This window comes from Ipomoea triloba, chromosome 9 (genome assembly GCF_003576645.1).
Source record: "Ipomoea triloba cultivar NCNSP0323 chromosome 9, ASM357664v1".
Classification (NCBI taxonomy): Eukaryota; Viridiplantae; Streptophyta; class Magnoliopsida; order Solanales; family Convolvulaceae; genus Ipomoea; species Ipomoea triloba.
In genome coordinates this window covers 4,147,316-4,169,229 of record NC_044924.1, presented here as the reverse complement: position 1 = coordinate 4,169,229, position 21,914 = coordinate 4,147,316, and the positions used below count along the sequence as shown (strand labels likewise).

Genomic DNA, 21,914 nt, shown 5'->3' with positions numbered 1-21,914 from the left:
TGCGGTCGTGCTCTCCCGTGCGGCCGTGCGGTCACACACCACTCAATGTTACGAAATACACCACTCAATGTTAAGAAACACACCACAATGAAACACAATAAAACACACCACAATGTTAAGAAACACACTACAGTGCATATTTGTGTGGTGTGTTTCTTAACATTGAGTGGTGTATTTCGTAACATTGAGTGGTGTGAACCGCACGGTCGCACGGGAAGCCACGGCCACACCTGAACATGACCCTATATATATATATATATATGGATAATTAATAAATCCAATTATTATATATATATATATATATGGATAATTAATAAATCCAATTATTATATATATATATATATATGGATAATTAATAAATCCAATTATTCAATATATATATATATATGGATAATTAATAAATCCAATTATTCAATCTATATATATATATGGATAATTAATAAATCCAATTATTCAATCACCAACATTTAACCATAATAGGCACGCACGGGTGGATAATTAATAAATTAATTAATAAAATAGGCACGCACGGGTGGATAATTAATAAATTAATTAATAAATTAAATTAATAAATAAATAAAATAACTGATTTTACCAAAATGCCACTAACTTTGGACGGGAAAGTTTGGAAGGAGGATAATGCTTTTATATATAGTATAGATACTACATTTTGATTGGTATTACATTTTTCAACATACATATTACATTTTCGTATTGACATAACTCGTCTCACGGATAATGAAGGGTAAGAAAATGGTATATATCAGTTACAATGTCCTAAGAAGAAACCAAAAGAGTGAACTTTCTTGGATGCTTCCTCAATTACTCTCTTGGCCACAACAACCATGCCAAATTCTGTTACAGCTATCTCAATTATTTCCCACTATAACAGATTATCCTGGTAAAATAGACAAGAATTCCTTAATTAACAAGTGTGAACATGGTGAGGATACTGAAGAACTGCCTGCAGATATCCCTGAAACTAGCCAACCTAACCTTAGGAACTGTGGGCATTGCAATGCTCATGTATGGCCTCTGGATGATCAGAGTTTGGCAGCGGGATGCCGCAGGCTCGGGCTATGCTTTTCCTTGGTGATCTCCCTTCACTATTTTGATCAACATATGTTGTTTTCTTAGATGTTTTTTTTTTTTTTTTTTTTTTTTTTTTTTTCTTGGAAACTCACACGATAAGCTTAAAGTGCGACTCTACCCTAGCCACCGCGACTTTTTTATTTGTTTTTTTTTTTTTTTATTCCACGGTTATAGTGGCAATATCAGGTTAGGCGCTGGCCATGTTTATTATCTTCACGCGGGGATGGCCCTCATACTGAAATAGCCCNTTTTTTTTTTTTTTTTTTTTTTTTTTGTATTTACTGGGAATTTTAAGAATACAGTGTGTCTGATGTTGATGCAGGTTTGTTCATGCATTTCTTGGCATTGGTATTGGCCTCTGTGCAATCACATTCCTTGGTCACTTTGCTGCTCATACTGCAAATCCTTTTTGCCTCACTTCTGTATCCTTAATTCCATTTTTTTTTATGAATTCAAAAAATAATCTGAGATGAGTACTAATCCCATGAAATGAACTGCATACCTTAACTATGTAGTATATGCTCACCATCTTCTTGCTTCTGTTAGCAGAGACTGGATTACTAGCAGATGTTTACCTCAACTCTGACTGGGAAAAGGTTGTATATATATATATATGTACATGAAAAGTATTTTTAAAAAATGGATTTGATTCATTTCATTTAACTACAAATTATATCACAGGATTTACCAGAAGATCCATCAGGGAGGTTTAATGATTTCAAGAATTTTGTGAAGAATAACAGTGAAGATTTCCAATGGATCACCCTGTTCATTGTGCTTGCTCAGGTATAAACCATGTTCTGAGGTGTTGAGCATATAATATATATATATATAAACATAAATTTGCAATCCAACAGCTTAGGCTTTTAGTTGAGATGGAGCACATGTTTCAATTTGGTATAGCCAACCCCATGCTTCATTTCTGAGAAATGCAAGAACAGATTATAGTCTTGGAACTATTACTGAAACATTTGAAATGGCAGGGAGTTTCGATTTTACTCGCAACTGTTCTCAGAACTCTGGGAAGAGACAGAAGATATGAGAGGGAAAATGGTGAGCCAAGAGTTCCACTTCTGAATCAACCTGACCAAACACTTCCAGCATATCCATATGTTCTTGGTGAACCAAGATTCCCCTGCAAGAATGTCTGAGGTTTTTGAATGTTAGGGTTCTGAATCAACCAAAAACGAAAAGATGCTTACCCTCCAGATTCCAGAATTTCCCATATCATGTAGACTTGCAGAAACAAGATAATAGTAAGATGCAGAATCAGAATGTATCCATGTTTGAGTAGCTCTGGGTACAAAGACCCTATAGAAGCAAGAATGCAGAAAATGAATATGTAATGAGATTTCAGTTTTGTGTGTCCAAACAATTACACATTACAAAATTGTATAAATAATGAAATAATGGAATCAAGCATTCATTTGTCAATCTAAAGCCTAAACAAGGGGACGCTGATTGCTTAACAATGTCACAGAACAAGGAGTCCAAGAATGGGAGAAGAATCCCATTTGAAGCCTAGAGTAGAGGGGGGGAACTATTCAGATTTCTTCTCCCTCATATCTGCCAATTTTCTCTTCATTCTGCTAAAAGGCCCAACCGTACGATCCATTACATACATGTAGATGACTTGGCTCCAGGATGAATACGAATCTAGAGTATCATAATATTCCGGTGCAATCTCTTTCACCTTGTAAAGCTTGCTCCCGGGGATCCTGGGGAAATCATGGTGCTCGTTGTGATAGCCTACACTCCACGTCATTAGATTCAGGGGACCATAGTACGAGTATGTCTCCTGTTCGGGATTGAAGACGTAGTGCTCCGAGATGAAGTGGCCAGCCATAGGGTGCATGCCGCCACCAACAAATGTCGACAAGATCAAATAAGCAAAAGATTTCCAACCGAAGAAGTATACCAAAGCAGCATCAAGGGCGAGCTGGACAGTCAAATTGGTGAACTCCCACACACCAGGCGGTTTTGGCTTGAGGAAAAGAGGCCTGAGAGCATAAAAGAAGAGTTGAAAGATAACCCATACGCTTTTGGCGATGGCATTCGTGACAAGGTGGGCTTCCGTAAGGCTGGGGAGATCCATGTCAATTCCATCATAGCCTTGGAATCTATGGTGCTCGAGATGATACTTTTGGAAGGTGACGGACATGGGTACCCCAACAGGAAGGTTAGCGAAAATCCCAAGCCAGCGATTATAAACTGGGGTTGAGAAAGCGAGATTATGGCTGAGCTCATGGATGGCCAAGAAGAGGTTGTGGTTGAGAAATGAACCAAAAAAGTATGACACAGCTAGAATTTTCAGCCAGCTTGCATTGTAGAGATAGGTAGCAGTCCAAAGCTGAAGGATAACAACCACAGATATCTGAAGCAACAAAATTTATATTAGTGTCAACCCAAAAAGGGATGCTGTTCTTATTTGCAAATCTACTCTTAATTCTACCAAGAAAACTAAAACTATATCTATGATCTACTCCACGATTTTCAAATATTTGTAATGCCATGGAGGAAAAGCATGTAAAACTTATCCCAGTACCACATACTTGCAAATTTCTGCAAATAAAATCAATTCTTCCACCATACATTTCTCCAGATTTTAGGAAGAACATATAAAGCAAAAGCCATGATTTTCTCCAGTTTATCACAAATAATAAAGTTTGAGTATAGATAATTCAGAATTAAGTAACCAACCAGTCACAGAACCTTGAACATAAACTCTATTCTTTTTCTTTAATCTTTAGCTTCCCAAATGATTGCAATGAGGATTCACATCCTAAATGGATATGAAGCAGGTTTTCCAATGGAAGCCCTTGTAAGCCAACAATGACGGGCTCCTTATGGGCACCAGGCACTCCTCCCACCTAATGAGTCTAATTTACCCCTCCACAATCTTGTCGAGCCAAGTCTGGGCCCTCCTCCCATCTAATGAGTCTAATTTACCCCTCCACAATCCTGTCGAGCCAAGTCTGGGCCCTCCTCCCATCTAATGAGTCTAATTTATCCCTCCACAATCCTGTCGAGCCAAGTCTGGGCCCTCCTCCCATCTAATGAGTCTAATTTACCCCTCCACAATCCTGTCAAGCCAAGTCTGAGCCCTAAGCGAAAAAATTTCGCCTTTCGTGGTCAAGAAATCAAGAAATGAAACAACTGATAGGTGCCACATGAATTTAATTACAAGTCCTTTTCCTCCAGACAAGCAAATTGAATGACTTTAAGGTTGTTGAAGAGGATATAATCAATTGCAACATAACTACCAACACTTCATTAAATCACTTTTTCAATTGAGGGCTTCAACATTACATTACACATTTACACTACATTAGATTACATATCCCAAACCACACAGATCATCTCAGATCCAAAGTACCCATTATGCGAAACGAAAAGTACAATCAACCCACAAGATTAAATCCGAGAAACCATGAATGAATGCGCATAAAGATTGTACCTTGAGACAAGCATAGGGGTCAGGGCCAAAGAGCTCTTTGATTTGAGGGTACTGAGAGAGGATCTGCCGTCTACGCGAGGCATGAGGCTCATCTGTGTATGACCAAAAGAAATCTGTAGCCATTACACCTTCTTCTCTCTCTTCCCCCGCAAATCCCATTCTCTCTCTCTCTCTCTTATTCTCTTCTTCCCTCTACGGACTACTGGATCTTTCTTGTTTTTTTGGAATGTTTAGCCTCGGGTGCCTGGTAGGATTTGAGCAGACCAGGTTAGTTTAACATGAGCGGCATTTGCGGAAGTTTAAATTTAAACGAGTGAAAAACAATAAAAATGATATTTTTAAGATTACTGTTCACAAATTTGCAGAAAAAGACATATGGACCATGTTTCTCTCTTTTGCTCTCTGCCTTTCGTTCCTTTCTTGGACGCAAACGCCTGGAAATTGCAATTTTAATCCAACTATTTTTTAAAATTATCATATATCATATTACATCTGTGACAAACATCATTTATGTATAATTAAAAACAATTTAATCTATGCAGCTTTGTCTTCTTTATACCATCACAGCTGTCTTCACTCTTCACCCTTCTTTTCTTCTTGCTGTCTTCACCCTTGCTGCTTCCATCATACCTACACCTACCATGTGCATTGTCCTTTTACTATATTTTAGCAATTGTGGACACATTATTATTACCCAAAAACCAAAAAGTTGATGCAACAATTAACTTCTACAAGATAACAAAATTAATTTAAGAACTATCTATTGATTTTTTTAAATAAATTAGTAAGGGCCCCGAACCATTAGAACCGAGATGTTATGAGAATTTGTAAGTACTGATTTAAAAAGGTTTGGGATATAAAAATTACTCATATTTTCCGAGATTAAAATAGAGTTACAAATAGCCTTACAAGAATTGAAGTGCGAAAAAAGATGTGACTAAATTGAATTTGACGACCTGCCAAACGATATCTGTGAGTTCTTTGAGGAAAGTAAATCAGAGTGTTGAAGTACAACGATAGAGCAAACAGGAGATAGCCTGTGGGGTTCCTCCCCTTCCCATGACCAAAAAAATTAAATCTTTTGCACACTTCTATAAAATTACAAAATTGACTTTATGTGAAAACCATCGATTAGCCTTTTTAAATAAAACCGATCAACTATGAATAACTTGTGATTCTTTACACACTAAAATCACAATAGCTTTTTAAAATTAAACCAATAATAACTTGTGAACCTTTTCACACTAAAATCACATGCAAACCTGACAATTGCAAACTTTTTCCATAAAATCAAAGTCCAATGATTCTCCACATAGGTGACATTGATCAAAACTCATCCATATTTGATTAAAAGTTTAAGCTTTATCAAAAAAATAATTTTATACACTATTTGAATCCTTTAAAGAAGCTCCTAAAGTTCCAGTACCAATAATACTTGATACATGCCAAGATACTTTGAAAAATAAAAATTTTCATATGGTATAGTTGGAGTTGAAAAGGGATGAAAGGGTCATCAGAAACTCTCATATGAAAAGCTTAAAGAAGCCCACAAGATTCATATCATATCTGGGGCAAGCCCAAGTTTAAGAAGGCCCAAAACACTGATAAACAACCAAGCAACACAACTGTACATGCATGTACATACTAGGAGATGATGAAACTACTAATATAACACTGTTCTTAAACCTAACCCTGTGCCACAATAACTCAGGCTGGGTTCTTATAATCAGAAGTGGAAGAAGAAGCCACTCCAGATTTTCTAAATCTAGTCGGACCGACTTATTTTTCGGGCCCTTTTTCAGTAATTCAATGAGAGAAAATAGTGCTCGAGAAGACAACCCGAGAGGGCTGTCAAACACTCGGCTCTACCTTAGGTGAGTATCGTAAGTACTGTCAAAAACGCTATGAGGCACAACCAGAGGCAGCTTCTCTATGTACATGAACAGCCTTCTCAGGTTTTCCCTTGTTATAGTTTCCATGTCCATGGCGTCCCGGTTGTCCAGATATACCCAAAGGTCTCCAGAGTTTACGCTTTTCAAACTATCGCGGCAGAAGGGACAAGATTGTGACCTTGAACGCCTGCAATTCATAATTTATTCAATTGGCTAAAAGAAAATACGGGCAGTTCTGGGAGAGAATCTGGGATGCGTGACTAGAATTAGGAAGCTGTAAGCATCTGGTGAGAGAAGCAGACGTGTAAAATTACTTAAAAAAGAAAAATACAAGCAGGCAGGTGAGCAGAACGACAATAAACAAATGGGATGAAATATGAAAGTCAAATTAAGAGAGAGAAGCCAATTTCCTCTTTGAATTCAGTACTTGTCTTCCACCAATGACTGATAACTAATGTATAGCATCGGACAAATTAGTCCTTCACCCAGTAACTATTCTGGCTAGCTAGATTACTATCCAAGGCTAAATATTGTAAACCACAAAGAAAATTTTGATTACTATAAATAAATTAAATTCAGATGCAAAGTTCATAGATCCAAATGTGAGCCAACAGAAAGGACACTAATGATTAATTAGTACAACCCTGAGATTGTAAACAAGCAGACCAGCCTCTTTTGAAATGGACAAGGAACTAAGCTTCGGCTCCTCTGAAATTGTGGTTTAAACTTAAAAAGTGTGAATTCAACCCAACCTAGCAGTCATTGTTAAACATAGCCAAACAAAAGATGTGTGTCCAGCAAAAGATTTAACGGTACAAAGGAAACAGACAGCATTAATAAGTAGGTACTAAATGTTAAGTCCTAACCATGAAATGAATGTGAATCTATCATTATTGCAACAAGGGGTGGCTTATGCATCAACCATAAAGTATTTAAGAGAGAGGAAACACACCATTCATGGTAGCATTTCAAACACATGGCATGATTGCAGTTAGGCAGTACAATTTTGCTGTTCATTTCCATGCATATTCCACATTCTTCCTCCCTCTCAATATCCAAATCCGAAGCTTGTCTATAGTCCTCATCGTCTCTTCTCCTGTACCTCTCCAGACATACGGCTTTTTGCCTTTTGTCTTCTGAATCCGTGACCCCCTTTTCGAGTTGAAGTAAGGAGGGATAAATAGCAGCTGCCCACAGATTGAATTGAAACATTAGAACCAAAATCACCTATGGGTGAGATCAAGAAGTGAAGACATAATTAGAAGCTCACCATAAAATTCTTTAATGCTTGCCTTTCGTTCGTGAGTGGACATTGTTGTAGTGCCATCAACATAAACCTGCAAGAAAGGAACCGATATTTGTATTCATACCTTCAGTGTTCATCCAAGTAACTGATGTAATCCAATAAACCGGAAAATGTCACACGACATGAGAAAAATCAAACCTTGTAGATTAAAATCCTCAACAATCCTAGAGTACCGGCGAGCTGGCAATCAGTCCATTGCACCAAGAACAGGAAGAGATGTGCCGCTGGGCTATATGACATTCGCATTTGTAGACAAGCACCATCATACTCCCTTGGAAAGTCAGATGCCCTGCAATCCACATTGCAAGATTCTAGTTTACTAATGGAAGAAACAAGTATCAGTAAGTTCCAACATATAAGCAAGAATATTCTCACAAGTCAAACAGATTCTTCCTCTAATGAATAGATATTTTTTTTAAACCAAGGTAGGCCCTTGGAGTTTATACACTTTGCAAGCTAACTGTGATGACAGCATTGAAAATGATACGTTTATCAGCAACTGAAGCAATCAGTGATTAGTAAAGTGTAAAACAACCATGATGAAACCTTTCTACACAAAATGCCCCATCATATTAAACTTTATAAGCTGCAAAAGGTAAATTGGGTTAAAAAAAAAATCAATTTTCTTTTTAATTCAATAATTTTAATTGTCCAGCTCCGGAAATTCTACAGTAATCCAAAACAAACCTTTTGAGCAAAATACAGCAACAACCAATAATATTTCTCAGGAATTTTTTGTTTTTTTTAACCTGGAGCTTGAAAAAAGTAAAATCAAACCAAAAAGTGAAGCTTAACATAACTCCCAAAGATAAAACTTCAAGGTAAATTTTTGAATGCAGAGAAATATCATAGAAATTCAAAGATAAAAGCTTTGTAACAGTGTGCCGAGTTGACTCACAGAGTATTCGCGTGCTGAATATCAGCTTCCAGAACTTTGAGAGAATCCTTAAAGGACCTTCGCATTTGCCCTCCAAAGCTCCCACCTCCTCCTCCTCCACCAATATACATGATGTTTCTCCTCTCCTCTCCTCTATACTATCTTCTTTCTCTCTCTGTCTAAACCCGCCCTAAAACCTCCCCTCAGAGCTACTCACCATAACCCCGCTCACATCAAATTTTCCATTTTAACATTAAAAAGAATTATAGTTTTCGCAGAAAAGCTCTGAGAATTTTCTGGGATTATAACGCTCGGAAACAGAGAGAGGGGAAGAGAGAAAGTCCTGAGTGATTCTATCTCCTTCCTCTTCTTCAAAAAGCAGAGAGAGAAAGAGAATGGGGCGGTTATCAGTGGACACGTGACGTTAGGTGATGACACGCGGAGAGGTTAAAAACTAGTGGTATTTGCGTAATTGTTTCAGAATTTTGAACTATAAGTTATCCCTTAACTTTTTTACTTATTTAAAAAATTACTGATCATTTCATGTTTACCTTCACCATGGGGAGACTGAGTTAATTTTACTAGTAAATGTGGATTACTAAATATTTACTAAATTACAGTTTATGTTTAAAGAATTGAGTTTTAAAATACTTGTGACTGTCACAAAAATATAATTGAATACCTAAAAAAAAGGTGATATCTTTCTTTAAAATCACCCTCTAATAAGTGTTATTATTGTGGTGGGCTCTTTTATGTTTAAATTATTGCACCAACTTCTTTAATGCCCTCCAGGGAGAGTAAATAACATATTTTAAGAAAATTAGCCTCTTTTATTTTTGGATAATAATAAAACTTATCGTTACTATTCGAGTATCTACATTGGATAGCGATTATGAGTTTTTCATGTCGCAAACATATATATATAAATTTAATAATAGAAACTTCAGTCAAATTAATCATCTTATTAGTTCGATGATCTCAATGTTTGAATTTCGACTCATAATACAAGGATTAGAAGCGATCTATTGATCTTTTTAGTTTGAGTCCATCAACTATTCAAAATTGGGGGAGAGCGTTTAGCCGGCCCCTATCCCTAATCACAGTTGAAAGTCTACCACTCCAAAAAAAAATTGGCCCTGCTTTTTTAGGACTATTGTCTCCCACTTGTTACCTTTACTTTGGATGGCTTTCCCTCCACGCAACGCTGATTGGCTAATTGGCGCCGCCCGCTATTCTGGATTTTTGTTTTCGCCGTTCCATTTTGTCCTATTTTCAATTTCTATTTCATAAGTGTTTATCTGTTTTCATCCTTAAAAAGATTTTGCGACTTTCGAGATGTTAAGAATGTTTTTTTTTTTTTTTTTTTTTTTTGAAAACAGATGTTAAGAATGTTTTTGGACTCCAGAACCCAGAAGGAACAACTTATATCATGTATTGTGAATGCATATTATCAGGGCCGTTCCAATAAAAATTGGAGCCCTGTACCATATCTTAATCTGAGCTCTTTTTTCCGAATAATTTCTATATATAAATAATAGTTGTATCGAAATATAAATATTGTATAAAAATATATATAAAATTTTATTTAAAAAGTGACATGTCGTGTATATTTAGTCGCAAAATCATCAATCAAACTTTTGATATCAACTTCTTCCAAAAGCTCATTTTCAATGGAGATTAAAGCTAATCTATTGAGTTTGTTTTGTAATGAATTTTTCAAGAGCTCCTTTTTGAGATTGAGTTAGTTGTACAATTCTTCTTTTCTTTTTATGCTTCTCAGACCCAGATGTATATTTTCTAGAAGACATAATTATAAAAAATCTTAAGGAAAAAAATTCTTAAAACAATAAACAAAAATTATGAAAAATACGTAATTAATTATCTGTTAAGAGAATTGAAGAACTTGAGAGTTTGTGTGATCAAGAAGAATTGAAGAATCAGTTGAATTGCGGTTTGCGATCTACGAAATTATCGAATTGTTAATTGTCGAATTTCGTTACGATATTGCCGTATTTTATAGGGTTGGGAATTGAGAATTTTCTAATTGTTTAATTGAGATGTGGGATTATGATTTATGAAATATAATTGCCGAACGGAATTGGCAATGTTTTTGGATTAGGATATATATATATATATATATACTATATATATATATAAAAGGTTTTAAAAACAATTGTCAATTGTACTCAATTTCATCTTGTCACAAATTGGTCTAATCTTTATATATTTAGCCTAAATTTTTGTAAACTATATATACATATGATTTTTTTTTTTAAATATGGGGCCCCCAAAAATTGGGGGCCCTGTGCGGTTGCACATGTTAGACATGCTCAGATACGGCCCTGCATATTATAAGTCTAAATAAATATGAACGTATAATATACTTACTATATTTGAGGTGCCTCTTGTTACACGAACCCTCATTCACAATATAAGCATTACTTACAAAGGGCTTTGGTCCGAATATTGAAATGAGAATAGAAATTTGAATCAAATGCCTAACAATTAAAATTGATTTTTGACCGGATGATATATCAATGACAATTTACAATATAGAGTGATTGGACTTAGATTATGATAAAGATTTGATATACGTATTAAGAAAGGTCAGTTTAAATTCCACGTGTAGATTCATGACAAAGTAATTGAGCATGGACTCACTAATGTTAACTCGGGCCAAGTCATCTTGAAAGGCTCAAACAACTTAATTCATTTCTAAAAAGATGAATTGCCTAACTCGATTATATTTGGAAACTTGAATTACTATATCTATCAAGAGATGTTATTACATCAAAATGTTCGAAGTTGATTGCAAAATAGCACGTGCATGGAACAGTTGTGTCCATTGTACTAGATATAAATAACTTATGAAATATAATAAAAGAGTTGAACTCATCACTTACACTCAACACACGTCATATCAATTCTTACTATAATAAGTTCATATATAAAAAATTATATTTATCTCGTGCTATAATTTGTTAATCTTATTTTATTAATTTTGTATTTAATTATTTGATATTAATTCAGATTAATATCACGTATTGCAATAAACTAATATAGTTCTTGATTAAGGAAAAAAAAAACATGCAAAAATACAAAATTGCCATTGAAAATATCTTGCAAAATACTTTTTAACGTTTATTTTTGTATATTGGACAATGAATCAATGATCAAGAATGATGATTACCCACATGTCATTTCATCATAGGTGAATCCTTAAGCTAATCATCTCCTATCCTTTCATTATCATGATGTACAATCAATAATTGTAATCAAATTCGGTGCCTAACCATCAATATAAATTTAGATTTTTTTTTTTTACCATGAATCGAAATTTTATACCAATTTTTTCTTTTTTAACCATTTGACATTTTTTGACATAATTTATTCTATAACCTTAGTCCGCCAAGGTTAGTTTCAACTACAAATTTAATTTGCTCCTCAAATATGGTTATTATCATTTAAATTTGTAGGTCTTTATCTAGTAAGGCTAGTCTCTTTATCTAATGTGGGGGCCATGTCCCAACCAAAAGAATAAGACAGGTGGTAGGGACCAGTGGTTGGTTTGATGATTAAAAAAAAATAGTAATGCAATCAAGATTAGCCTATCCTTTTTATTTTCTTTTCATTTATTTTTTTAGAATATTTCTTTCCCAATTCCATCAAACTATATGCTGAACCTCATGAACTCATATGATTCATCCCAAGACATATGAATGAGTTAAATTTTGAGTTGTCTAAAAAAATTCTAGATTCCTCACCGACTATACACTTATACACACAAGAAGTCTTCACTACCACTAATTAGTCAAAGTCCTTCAATATCTAATGACTTCAAAAAACTTACACTCTCCATAATCTTATATTATTGTATTAGTTATGTTTAGCGTGTGTGTGTGTGTGTATATATATAATCTCAAAGATGGACAATTGGCTTTAGAAGGTGTATGGAAGGGGATTTAACTAAAGTCACTAGAAAAATTATGACGTATTGGTTCATGTGAAGGATGAAGGAGGAGAGAAGGGAAAAAGAGATTCGGTGGGGGCATAATGCAAGAGTGATATTGTACATAGAATGTGGTCTAAATGTGTGAATTGGGAAGGGGAATAAATGGATATATATGCAGTAAGAATAGGTTCACGGGAAGTGGATGAGGATATATGTACAACTCATTGTTACATCAAGAAGACATTATCCATATCTCACCAACTTGTTCTATCACATATAAACTTGGTTGGGATAACGACATCAATTCATTTGTCACTTCCAAGCTTAAATTATAACCTTTTCTTGATAAAGTTATATTTATATCTACTCTAACTTTGCTCCTTTTTTTTTCTCTTTTTTTTTTTTTTAAAAAAATGTATTAACTGATCATTCACTTTTAAATTAACTTTTGTGTTGATCTTTAATTACTTTTTTTTCCTTTTCCCACATCAGAATTATGCGTCATTGTCTACTTTAGACAAATCCCTAATAAGCACTTATAATTTAACAATGTACTTTTATTCAACGTTAAGTTGTTAAGTTTCGTATTCATTTTCCTTCTTTCTAGAAAGAAAATCAAACTCAAGTAGTCATTATATAGCTCGATTTTTTTAATTGAAGTGACACAATTGTATTAATGATTAAAAAAAAAAAAGTTAAATACAAGAAGGCCAACTACTTTATGAGATATCACACATGAACGTGATTTACTTAATGCATACTCTTAAATAGTGACTACAAAATTCTATCATCACAAAAATAAAAAAGTCAAATGTTTAAGAATGTCGCATTAAAGTGTAATATGCTCATCAAATATAATTGGTAAGTACCCCTATCAAGTTGGTCACCTTCATAATTAAATTGGTCAATTACGACAGCGTAACTTTCAAGTAGTAATTAGAATCAAGATAAATGAATTCAAGACCCACATGAAGATCAGCTCGGGATATGCAAGAGAAATCCAAAAGGTAGTAACATATATCATCTCTAAGACAATCCCACAAAATCCTCCAAACATATGCAGAAATTGCCACCAAAATAAAATGAACCAGTCAAATGAATCTTATGATTCAGTCAAAAAAGCATTCCAGCAGCAGCAACACATCACCAAGACACCAACCCCTGTAAAGCCACTAGGCTCTAATTAAGAAGATGCAACTCTGTACGTAGCATTGCATGTACGACACTAAACATAAAATCTTTGCTTTTGAATCTTATTAGCAGTACTTCACTACTTCATCAAACAGTTTTTCATCCATGTCTTTCCAAAGCTACCAGGAAATATCATAAAAATTAGCAATCGTCTCTCCGGTCTCGGGGCGACTGTGTTTACTTCATTACTTCTCTTGTTTTTCATTTCTCCATTTTTTTTAAAAATTTCTTTTATGTTTTGATTGTTTTCTAATTTAGGAAATATGCATGTTTACTAAAGTCTTTGTTTTCAATTCTTCAATATTTTACCTTTTTTTTTTGAATACTACTGACTCTATTACAATGCGGTATAAAGGGAAGGGTTTGATGCCACTGGACCACAAGGTCCTTGGCAATATTAGGAAATGAGTTGTTATTAAAAGAAAAATCAACAAAATGTAGCTAATGGGCCAAATCTAGTTCAATATTAGCCCCATTATTTTGGGCTGTTTTTTACTTTCCATTTGCAATATTGGAAAGTGATATTTTTCTTCATTTATTCCTACTATCATCCTCCAAATTAACAAGAACACCCTGCTATAGTTCTATCTCAGAAACAGAAATCAATCTCCAACAATTTTCAGGATAGTCAGCCGAGGATTACCATGCGAGAGCGAGGAAGCTGTTGATTCAAACTGCCCAATCGGAGTCAACGCCGCCATGAATACCATAATTTCAAGGGAATTCTGTCTAAAATTATGCTCACCGCGAAATTTTTCCTTCCATTTTCCCTCAATTTCCCAGAAAATCCCAAATTATCCCAACCCCTTCACGAGAAAATGTTCCAGGACTCCAAAGATGCTCACTTTCTGCGCCGTAGCAAGCTCTGAATCGCTGAGTTATGGCGGTTGGGACGCTCCTGAACTCGTTAGTGACTCAGTCAGCTCCGGTGAGTCCAACCTTCTTCACAGTCTTCTGAAATCTCTTGGAATTAATGATAGAAAATATGTGTTTGTGTATGTGTTGGGGTTTGTTTGTGCTTTGGCCATTTCTAGAGTCAAGGTTTCCTCCTTTATTGCATTTCCAGCTTGTATGATAGTATTTGTTCTTGGGTTCACAATTGGGCTTGTGAATGGAGGTCAGATGAGCCTGAATGGGACCAAGAAGATACCCAAAGATGAGATTTTTAGGGTTCCTGTTGAGAAATTGAGGTGTTTGGTGGACTTGATAAATGGATTTGATGCTAAGATTTTGAAATTGAAGAATGATGCTAGGAAAGGGATTGAATGTAATCACATTACAGTGGATGACCTAGAAAGTTTTGTCAACAATTTAGAGCTTGTTAATTCATCTGCTGTTAATGCTAAAAGTATCCTTGAGGGTTGTATAGACAGTATACTAGTTGAAAGCCAGGAAATGGAAAGAAGTTCAAACCAAAAGTCGAGTAGGCGAAAGAAAAATCCAGGCGAGAATCAGTTTAGTGTTTCTCAGTTTTTCGCTGGGCTATTTCAAGAAAAGTCAGATTTGAAGTCTAATAAGCGGAAAGATTCCCCAGAGAATGAGTTAATGGATGGGAATGTTACCAACTTGAAGCAAGGCAATATATTGGGCTCTTCTGCTAAAGATAGAAATGTAAATTATATTTTGAATCAGAAAGTTGGGAATCGTGATCAGAGTTCAAAAGGCACTTTATTCGATCATGCTGAGACTAGTAGGTCGAATACAGTTGCTGATAAGAATGCAAGTTCGCCAGAGATGGATTATAGTGTTCAATCAATTTTTGGCAGTCAACAATATTGTTATTCAAGTAACCATACGCATTATATGAAGAATGAAAGAATCTCTCTTAAAAATGGTAATCCTAATGAAGTTGGGACTTGGATATCTGATGAGTGCTTACACAAATCTCTGGATTTTGGTGTCAGCACAGAGAGCATTAAAACAGTGAATTCTTTTCTGCAAGAGCAAGAAGTCAACGAATTAGAAGGAAAATATAGCCCTTTTGATGGCACAAAGAGCAACGAAGATTGTCGGTCTTATATCAAAACCGAGACGATGGCTCCTGAAGATGAACCCTCCCTGGCCAGTAATGACCGCTCGCATGATAGAGATGTTGGTTCCTCTACATTTTCTGCGGGTTCTGATGATATGAAGTTCAGTAAGTACCTTTCTGAAGCTAATATTTTACTGAAAGAAGCCAAGGGTTGCTTAAGGCGGCAAGGTAATGATAAGATCGCAGATGATGCATTCCACAAGTCTGCCATTCTACTTTCAAAAGCCACGGACATCAGACCTATGAGTTTATTGGCTGTGGGCCAGTTGGGTAACACATACCTCCTTCATGGAGAGCTAAAACTAAGGATCAGTCGTGAATTGAGAATAGTACTCACTAGAACAAATCCTGTCTCGGTGGATATATGGGAGGGAATAGAAAATGCACAAAATGATAAAGTTGGAAGGAAAGAGAAACTCGCATCTTATCTCGTTAATGTCTGTGAAGAGTGTGAAGAACTACTTATTAAGGCAGGGAGACAGTATAGGTTAGCTCTGTCAATTGATGGGAATGATATGAGAGCGTTGTATAACTGGGGTCTTGCTCTCTCTTTCCGTGCACAGTTGATTGCAGATATAGGACCGGTAAGCACTGATCCTGACAAAACTAGATCGTTTAGTTTTACTATTCTCTCGCTCTAAAACATGCACCGCCTCTATTTCTCATCTTCTCTCTCCCTTGCATCTCATTTTCTTTTCATTCTTCCAAAAAAAAAAAAAGAACAAATTTCCTTTTCTCCCCCACTTTCATTTCCCACATATTTTCGTTTCCCTTACTTTGACCCATCCAACCACAACATCATTCTTTAAAGCCATTAAATTGTAAGGAATCCCATCATGGTTGTAACTCACACATTTTCACGTTTCAGGATGCTGCCCGTGATGCTGACAAGGTGTTCTTGGCTGCAATAGATAAATTCGATGCGATGATGTCCAAAAGCAATAATTATGCACCTGATGGTAGGTTAAAACTGCTCTTTAGCATTCTGGAACCTAGTTTATATGGGATGTATTGAACATCTGTAAATCCATGTTCACCCTTGTCTTTCCTTTAAAGAATCATAGAAGTGTGTTGTTTTAAGTGACTCTTGGGGCAATAATCTCGTATTTTTCTTGAATTATAGATTTACATGTTTCAATGATTTGAAAGTTGCTCATGTCTGTATATGTGTTACTATTATTCTTGCCAGAGTACAAGAAACAAGAAGTCTCGAATGGATTTTTGACAAATTTTTTGGTTGCAGCTCTCTTCAGATGGGGTGCGGCTTTACAACAAAGATCTCGGCTACGGCCCAGAAACAGTAGAGAGAAGGTGAGGCTATTACAGCAAGCTAGAAGGCTATTTGAAGATGCACTTGATATGGACTCGGACAATCTACAAGTTCAGAAGGCCTTATCATCCTGCATATCTGAGCTCAACTGGTACAATTAGTCATATAAGATTTTTCTAACCCCGGGGGACATATTCCACACAGTCACAGTCTTATCTTTTCTGGTCATAAGCAATTCTTGATAGATAGATATGCTTATACTGGCCATATATTCACAATTTTATACCCATCTTCTTTCTTGTCTTTACAAACCCTCCTTGGTTTTTGCCAACATGCACAGATACAGTACACTGAAATTAAGCTGGCATATTTTGGATGGTAATGGTTTCTTTCTGGTTATTATGGAGTTATCAGTTCTATTCTCTGTCAATTTCATCTACAGATCTTATTTTGTTGTAGTTTGTACACTTTTGTGAAAGAGATATTTAGCAGCAAAGATGCAAAAATGAACTTGTCTAAGTTGTCTTCCACACAAAAAGTTAAAAGCATCCAAAATTGACACAAGTGGCTACAAATTCTGCAACTTGCAGCAGGAAAAAATGGGCTACAGTTGCAGAAGAATAAAGTTTTATCATTTTTAGGGTTGTTTACCCCATTCTCACAACTAATTATATATCTGTTTAATGATAAACTTTACTTAACAACTTGACCTCTGATGGTGATTTTCATCTCAGACATGCAACTTTAACTAATAGCCAGAAAAAAGAAATAGAACAGTTCAAAAGATGGAAATAACTTTCCACACAAACAATCAAAAAGTATAATTTATATTACTCAAAAGATTTTTGTTCAAGAATTGATACAAGCAAAATTTGGGACATAACAATAACAATATAAGTATATAACATTATAACATAAGACATGTCTTCTTTCAAAAAATAAAAAATAAAAAACATAAGACATGTCTGACTGTCTGTTATTGTTTGAATGCATTCTCTCTACCTGGCTTTGGCCTGGAGTTGGCAATGCTCCTGAAAACCCTCAGGATTTCTTTGTATGTCACATTTCCAACCAGAGTTTGGTCTTCTTCAATGACCCATATGCAGCTTGCCCGATGCGCCAACGCTTGAATCATAACAGCAATCAATGAACTCCATGGATGACAAGTAATTGCCTCGGATCTCCTCATACAGTATTGTCCCGACCCACTGCTTCTGCTCAAGGTGGACTCGTCGTCTGAAGAAGAACTGGAAGGTGTTGATGAAATTGAAGACACAGAATACTCATCCTCCATCAGTTCCAAAAGTGTGCCAAGATTTTTCTCCTCAAGCCTCTGCTTCACCAACTCGACCAAGTCCTCGGTGGGACCACAGCAGTCGATGTATGCCATGAGATCACCTGCGGAGAGAGTCATGATAGCTGCAGCAACTGTGTCATCACAGTGGGCAAGAGTGAAGGGCGAGATTTCGCCTATCAATCTGTTATCATCATCAATAACAGCAATTGAGGTCTGCTCAACATGAGCACGAGAAATGGAGCTCAGGGCTCCGGCTGCAGGGTCATGGTAACGAATGGTCATGATATCGTGATCAATGATGTTGAGTGATTCAATTGTAAAGGTTGGCAGGGGGGAAAAGACACCAATGGAATTGAGAAGGAAGCGGACCACATCTTCCTGTGTCAACCAACAGTATTCAACGCCGTGATGGTTCGAGGAACTCAGAGATAGGGGTTTATTCAAATGCTCTCTCCTTGAATTACTGCGCATTATTGGAACAACAAGGTTTTGAGTGCCTTCAAGAATGTAATCTATTGCCTCCAGCAAGCTGAACAATTAAGATGGAGCAAACAAAATACCATGTCAACATAAACATATTCAGCAGAAGTAAAATTCCAGAGGAGAAACATCAAATGCAGAAAATAAGAAAGTTTAATCGGCATACGAATTATAGAATTAACAAACAACAAATCAATCAATAAAATGTACTAACAACTAATAAGCGGTCACAACATTAAATTGACGAAAAAATTTGAAGAAAGAGAAAACAAGGCTACCTGGAATTGCGATCCAAATGCGTGACGATGGAGATCCCTTTCGGCAAAAGCTCCGAAACCGGAGATTCCAGAGCCTTGGAAATGTTTCCCAAATTCTCCTCCTTGCACAGAAAGCAAATCACATCCACCATACAGATCTTACCGATACAGCGGCAATTGCCACCTTCCAGAACCTTCCTAGAATGATCGGAACATCTCCACACGCTTACGTGGCTCTCGCCGGACCTCTTCAACGCAGCTACCGCCTCCGCTATGCTCGCCGTCTCCTTCACCGGCCTCAGCGTGGGTTTCCCCAAACACAGGTCTGATACCTCGCGATTCAGGAAACTCACTGCCATACAAGAACGGAATGCTCCGAAGAGATAAGGTGAGAGAGAAATGGAGAATGTTCTCGAAGATTATACCGTCAAAATTGCCGGAATGAAAGAACGACTCAGTCTGGGGGGAAATGGAAAATGCACGGGGTATTTATAAGAGAGATGGCTGACAGGTTCACATCATGTATGAGTTGGGGCGGGTCCACATGATCCGAAAATGTATCGCGGGTTAGATTTTTTTATTTTTTTTTCCATCCCTCAGACGTTAAAATTTTGTCAAGATTAACTCGTGATTAGTGAATAGTTATAAGAAAATGTTACGCTATGTTGACAGTATGAGATTATCTTAAAGTAATATGATTATTTTTTGAAAGATAATGTGATTTTTGAGAATGTAACTTATTTTATATGTTTAGTTTGAATTGTTGAAATATAAAAATCTTGTTGTCTAGTAATATTCGGTTTATACTCTCACATTAAGGGAAGTGGATTCGAACCTCAGTAGAGACGATTGAGAAAGTAACTATAAACATATACTATATTAGAACAGAGTTAGTAGTACTCAATATATATATATATATTATTTTATATATGTTCTTATATTATCCCAACCAAACGCCCCATAATATTAAAAAAATAATAAAATCACATTAAGAATAAAGTAAATATTATGTGTTGCATTCTATATATAAAAGAATCACATCAAGAATACAGATATAGATACGGAGTATAGAATATTATTCAAACTTTGTCATGACCAACTTGATATTATACCATGAACCAAGATTTACATTGCATTATACCATGAACCAAGATTTACATTGCATTATAGACCATGGTAAAAAAGATATTCAGATTATGTATTTGTAGTTGATGCAATTTTATTTATGTACATGTAAACAAATTGATGGCACAACATATGGTAATTGTGTATGTAATTAACGAGTTATATACATTCAATTTATTTACAGGTATAGAAATTATTAACTGCCACAAGTGTTGCAAAAATTCCGGTTAGGCACCGATTAATCGGCGTTAGGCGCTGGCCGACCGTCTAGCGCATCCCATTTAAAAAAGAAGGGGACTAGGCCAACTAGGCACCGACTAGGTCGCCTAATCGACCGATTAGCTATTGTCCCCTTCTTTTTTAAATGGGATATTTCACTAAAAAAGACATCGTTTTAAGCGAAATAATCATAAATTATTCAAACTCTAGATTTTTTTAGGTTAATATTTAATTAGGGATGGCAATGGGTCGGGTGTGGATCGGGGAGTGCTACATCCATCACCCGACCCACCTTATATTTTCTCCACCCACCCCCACCCCCAACCCGCATCGGGTGGACTTTTTTAGAATCCATCCCCACCCCCACCTGGTGCGGGTGCCCACTCAGGTATTCACCACTTATCATCTTATTAATTTTTTTCAAAAATTAATATTTAAATTACTTACACATAATAAAATAAAAAAATTCATTAGCTATACTAAAACAAAAAATAATAAAAATATTCAAATATAATAACTAAATTGTTAATTTTTAAAAATAAACTTAGTTGTTTAAATATAAAAATAGTAAAAAGTTATCAAAATTTATAGAAACTTTGATAATAAACTATATACTAGTACTTATTTTACTATTATATATATACATACACACACATAGTGGGTCGGGTGGGATTCTAGGCGGGTTTTGTACATAGAACCCGAATCCAACCCGACCCACCGCGGGTTTACTTTTTTAAGACCCACCCCCGATCCACCACCCACTATCACCCAAAAAAACCCGACCCATGCGGGGCGGATTCGGGTGGATATCCACGGGGCGGATTGAAATTGCCATCCTTATATTTAATACGTTAGTATTAATTATTTTAATATAAAATATAATTTTGGGTTTAAATAATAATATTTTAAATTGAACTTTTTATTTTTATGTATTTTAATTTTTAATTATTTTATAATCGATATTGATCTCGTTTTAAACGTTTCAATAAGATCTTTAAATGTTTATGATTTATTTTTAACCATATAAATTTTTAAAAAGAAACAGCTGACAAGAATATTTTAAAAAGTTTTACACCGTGAGTGTAATACTATGTATTTACACTATTCTGAATTTCTGATGTAGAATTTGGTGTCTTTCTTAGAGGAAGATTACACTAAATTTTATACCAAAATGATGTTTTGATACTTTCTTTGGAGATTGTCTACGTATTAAAGTTTGAGATTTCGTGCAGGGTATGTACCCATATCACCATATGGCCTTGTGCAACTAACTCAAACACGAAATTGTCGTGCGGATATTTGTAGGAATAAAAAGAGAATATACCATATCACATTTTTATTATCTTTATTTTTTTAGTGTCTTTAATTACTCGTTTTCCAATCATCTTGATTGTTGACTGACCAATAGCCACACACAGTACAACTTTGACTGACTCATACGGTTATATACAACTTACAACGGTCAAT

General features: G+C 35.6%; 5 protein-coding genes across 7 annotated transcripts; 2 read left to right on the top strand and 3 right to left on the bottom strand.

The window, feature by feature from the left end:
• The first annotated feature begins 838 nt into the window (after positions 1-838).
• LOC116028797 (tetraspanin-19-like) lies at positions 839-2,526 on the top strand. The gene is made up of 5 exons (XM_031270622.1): positions 839-1,092; positions 1,415-1,514; positions 1,608-1,688; positions 1,774-1,878; positions 2,076-2,526. Exons 1-5 carry the CDS (start codon positions 941-943, stop codon positions 2,241-2,243), a joined length of 606 nt encoding a protein of 201 aa, XP_031126482.1. The 5' UTR covers positions 839-940; the 3' UTR covers positions 2,244-2,526.
• LOC116028795 (sphingolipid delta(4)-desaturase DES1-like) lies at positions 2,419-5,922 on the bottom strand. Of its 3 annotated transcripts, XM_031270619.1 has the most exons (4): positions 5,109-5,922; positions 4,898-4,983; positions 4,550-4,793; positions 2,419-3,466 (listed from the first exon to the last, which is right to left on the bottom strand). In XM_031270619.1, exons 3-4 carry the CDS (start codon positions 4,706-4,708, stop codon positions 2,633-2,635), a joined length of 993 nt encoding a protein of 330 aa, XP_031126479.1. In that variant the 5' UTR covers positions 4,709-4,793; positions 4,898-4,983; positions 5,109-5,922; the 3' UTR covers positions 2,419-2,632. The 3 variants fall into 3 exon arrangements, with proteins under 3 accessions (XP_031126479.1, XP_031126478.1, XP_031126480.1); XM_031270618.1 differs by having other exon boundaries at positions 4,931-5,922; XM_031270620.1 differs by lacking the exon at positions 4,898-4,983.
• A 155-nt stretch (positions 5,923-6,077) lies between these two features.
• Positions 6,078-9,001, bottom strand: LOC116028796 (E3 ubiquitin-protein ligase AIRP2-like). Its single transcript, XM_031270621.1, has 5 exons — positions 8,646-9,001; positions 7,886-8,036; positions 7,712-7,778; positions 7,394-7,628; positions 6,078-6,628 (listed from the first exon to the last, which is right to left on the bottom strand). The coding sequence occupies exons 1-5, from the start codon at positions 8,753-8,755 to the stop codon at positions 6,415-6,417; spliced, it is 777 nt and encodes a 258-aa protein (XP_031126481.1). The 5' UTR covers positions 8,756-9,001; the 3' UTR covers positions 6,078-6,414.
• Positions 9,002-14,254: 5,253 nt separating this feature from the next.
• On the top strand, positions 14,255-17,565 carry LOC116028681. Its single transcript, XM_031270471.1, has 3 exons — positions 14,255-16,383; positions 16,668-16,758; positions 17,043-17,565. The coding sequence occupies exons 1-3, from the start codon at positions 14,467-14,469 to the stop codon at positions 17,228-17,230; spliced, it is 2,196 nt and encodes a 731-aa protein (XP_031126331.1). The 5' UTR covers positions 14,255-14,466; the 3' UTR covers positions 17,231-17,565.
• A 300-nt stretch (positions 17,566-17,865) lies between these two features.
• On the bottom strand, positions 17,866-19,561 carry LOC116028682 (CBS domain-containing protein CBSX5-like). Its single transcript, XM_031270472.1, has 2 exons — positions 19,125-19,561; positions 17,866-18,895 (listed from the first exon to the last, which is right to left on the bottom strand). The coding sequence occupies exons 1-2, from the start codon at positions 19,460-19,462 to the stop codon at positions 18,046-18,048; spliced, it is 1,188 nt and encodes a 395-aa protein (XP_031126332.1). The 5' UTR covers positions 19,463-19,561; the 3' UTR covers positions 17,866-18,045.
• Between the last annotated feature and the right edge of the window lie 2,353 nt (positions 19,562-21,914).

Bases quoted from the DNA above. Each gene is read 5' to 3' on its own strand.
- LOC116028797 (XM_031270622.1), top strand. From the start codon at position 941: ATGGTGAGGATACTGAAGAACTGCCTGCAGATATCCCTGAAACTAGCC. The intron at 1,093-1,414 runs GTGATCTCCCTT...ATGTTGATGCAG, and splicing joins TCGGGCTATGCTTTTCCTTG to GTTTGTTCATGCATTTCTTG. The intron at 1,515-1,607 runs GTATCCTTAATT...TTAACTATGTAG, and splicing joins ATCCTTTTTGCCTCACTTCT to TATATGCTCACCATCTTCTT.
- LOC116028795 (XM_031270618.1), bottom strand. From the start codon at position 4,708: ATGGGATTTGCGGGGGAAGAGAGAGAAGAAGGTGTAATGGCTACAGAT. The intron at 3,467-4,549 runs GTACAATCTTTA...TTGTTGCTTCAG, and splicing joins ACCCCTATGCTTGTCTCAAG to ATATCTGTGGTTGTTATCCT.
- LOC116028796 (XM_031270621.1), bottom strand. From the start codon at position 8,755: ATGTATATTGGTGGAGGAGGAGGAGGTGGGAGCTTTGGAGGGCAAATG. The intron at 7,779-7,885 runs GTTTGATTTTTC...CCTTTCTTGCAG, and splicing joins TGAGGATTTTAATCTACAAG to GTTTATGTTGATGGCACTAC. The intron at 6,629-7,393 runs GTGTGTTTCCTC...TATGAATTGCAG, and splicing joins TTGAAATGCTACCATGAATG to GCGTTCAAGGTCACAATCTT.
- LOC116028681 (XM_031270471.1), top strand. From the start codon at position 14,467: ATGAATACCATAATTTCAAGGGAATTCTGTCTAAAATTATGCTCACCG. The intron at 16,384-16,667 runs GTAAGCACTGAT...TTCACGTTTCAG, and splicing joins TGATTGCAGATATAGGACCG to GATGCTGCCCGTGATGCTGA. The intron at 16,759-17,042 runs GTAGGTTAAAAC...TTTTGGTTGCAG, and splicing joins CAATAATTATGCACCTGATG to CTCTCTTCAGATGGGGTGCG.
- LOC116028682 (XM_031270472.1), bottom strand. From the start codon at position 19,462: ATGGCAGTGAGTTTCCTGAATCGCGAGGTATCAGACCTGTGTTTGGGG. The intron at 18,896-19,124 runs GTAGCCTTGTTT...TTAATTGTTCAG, and splicing joins CATTTGGATCGCAATTCCAG to CTTGCTGGAGGCAATAGATT.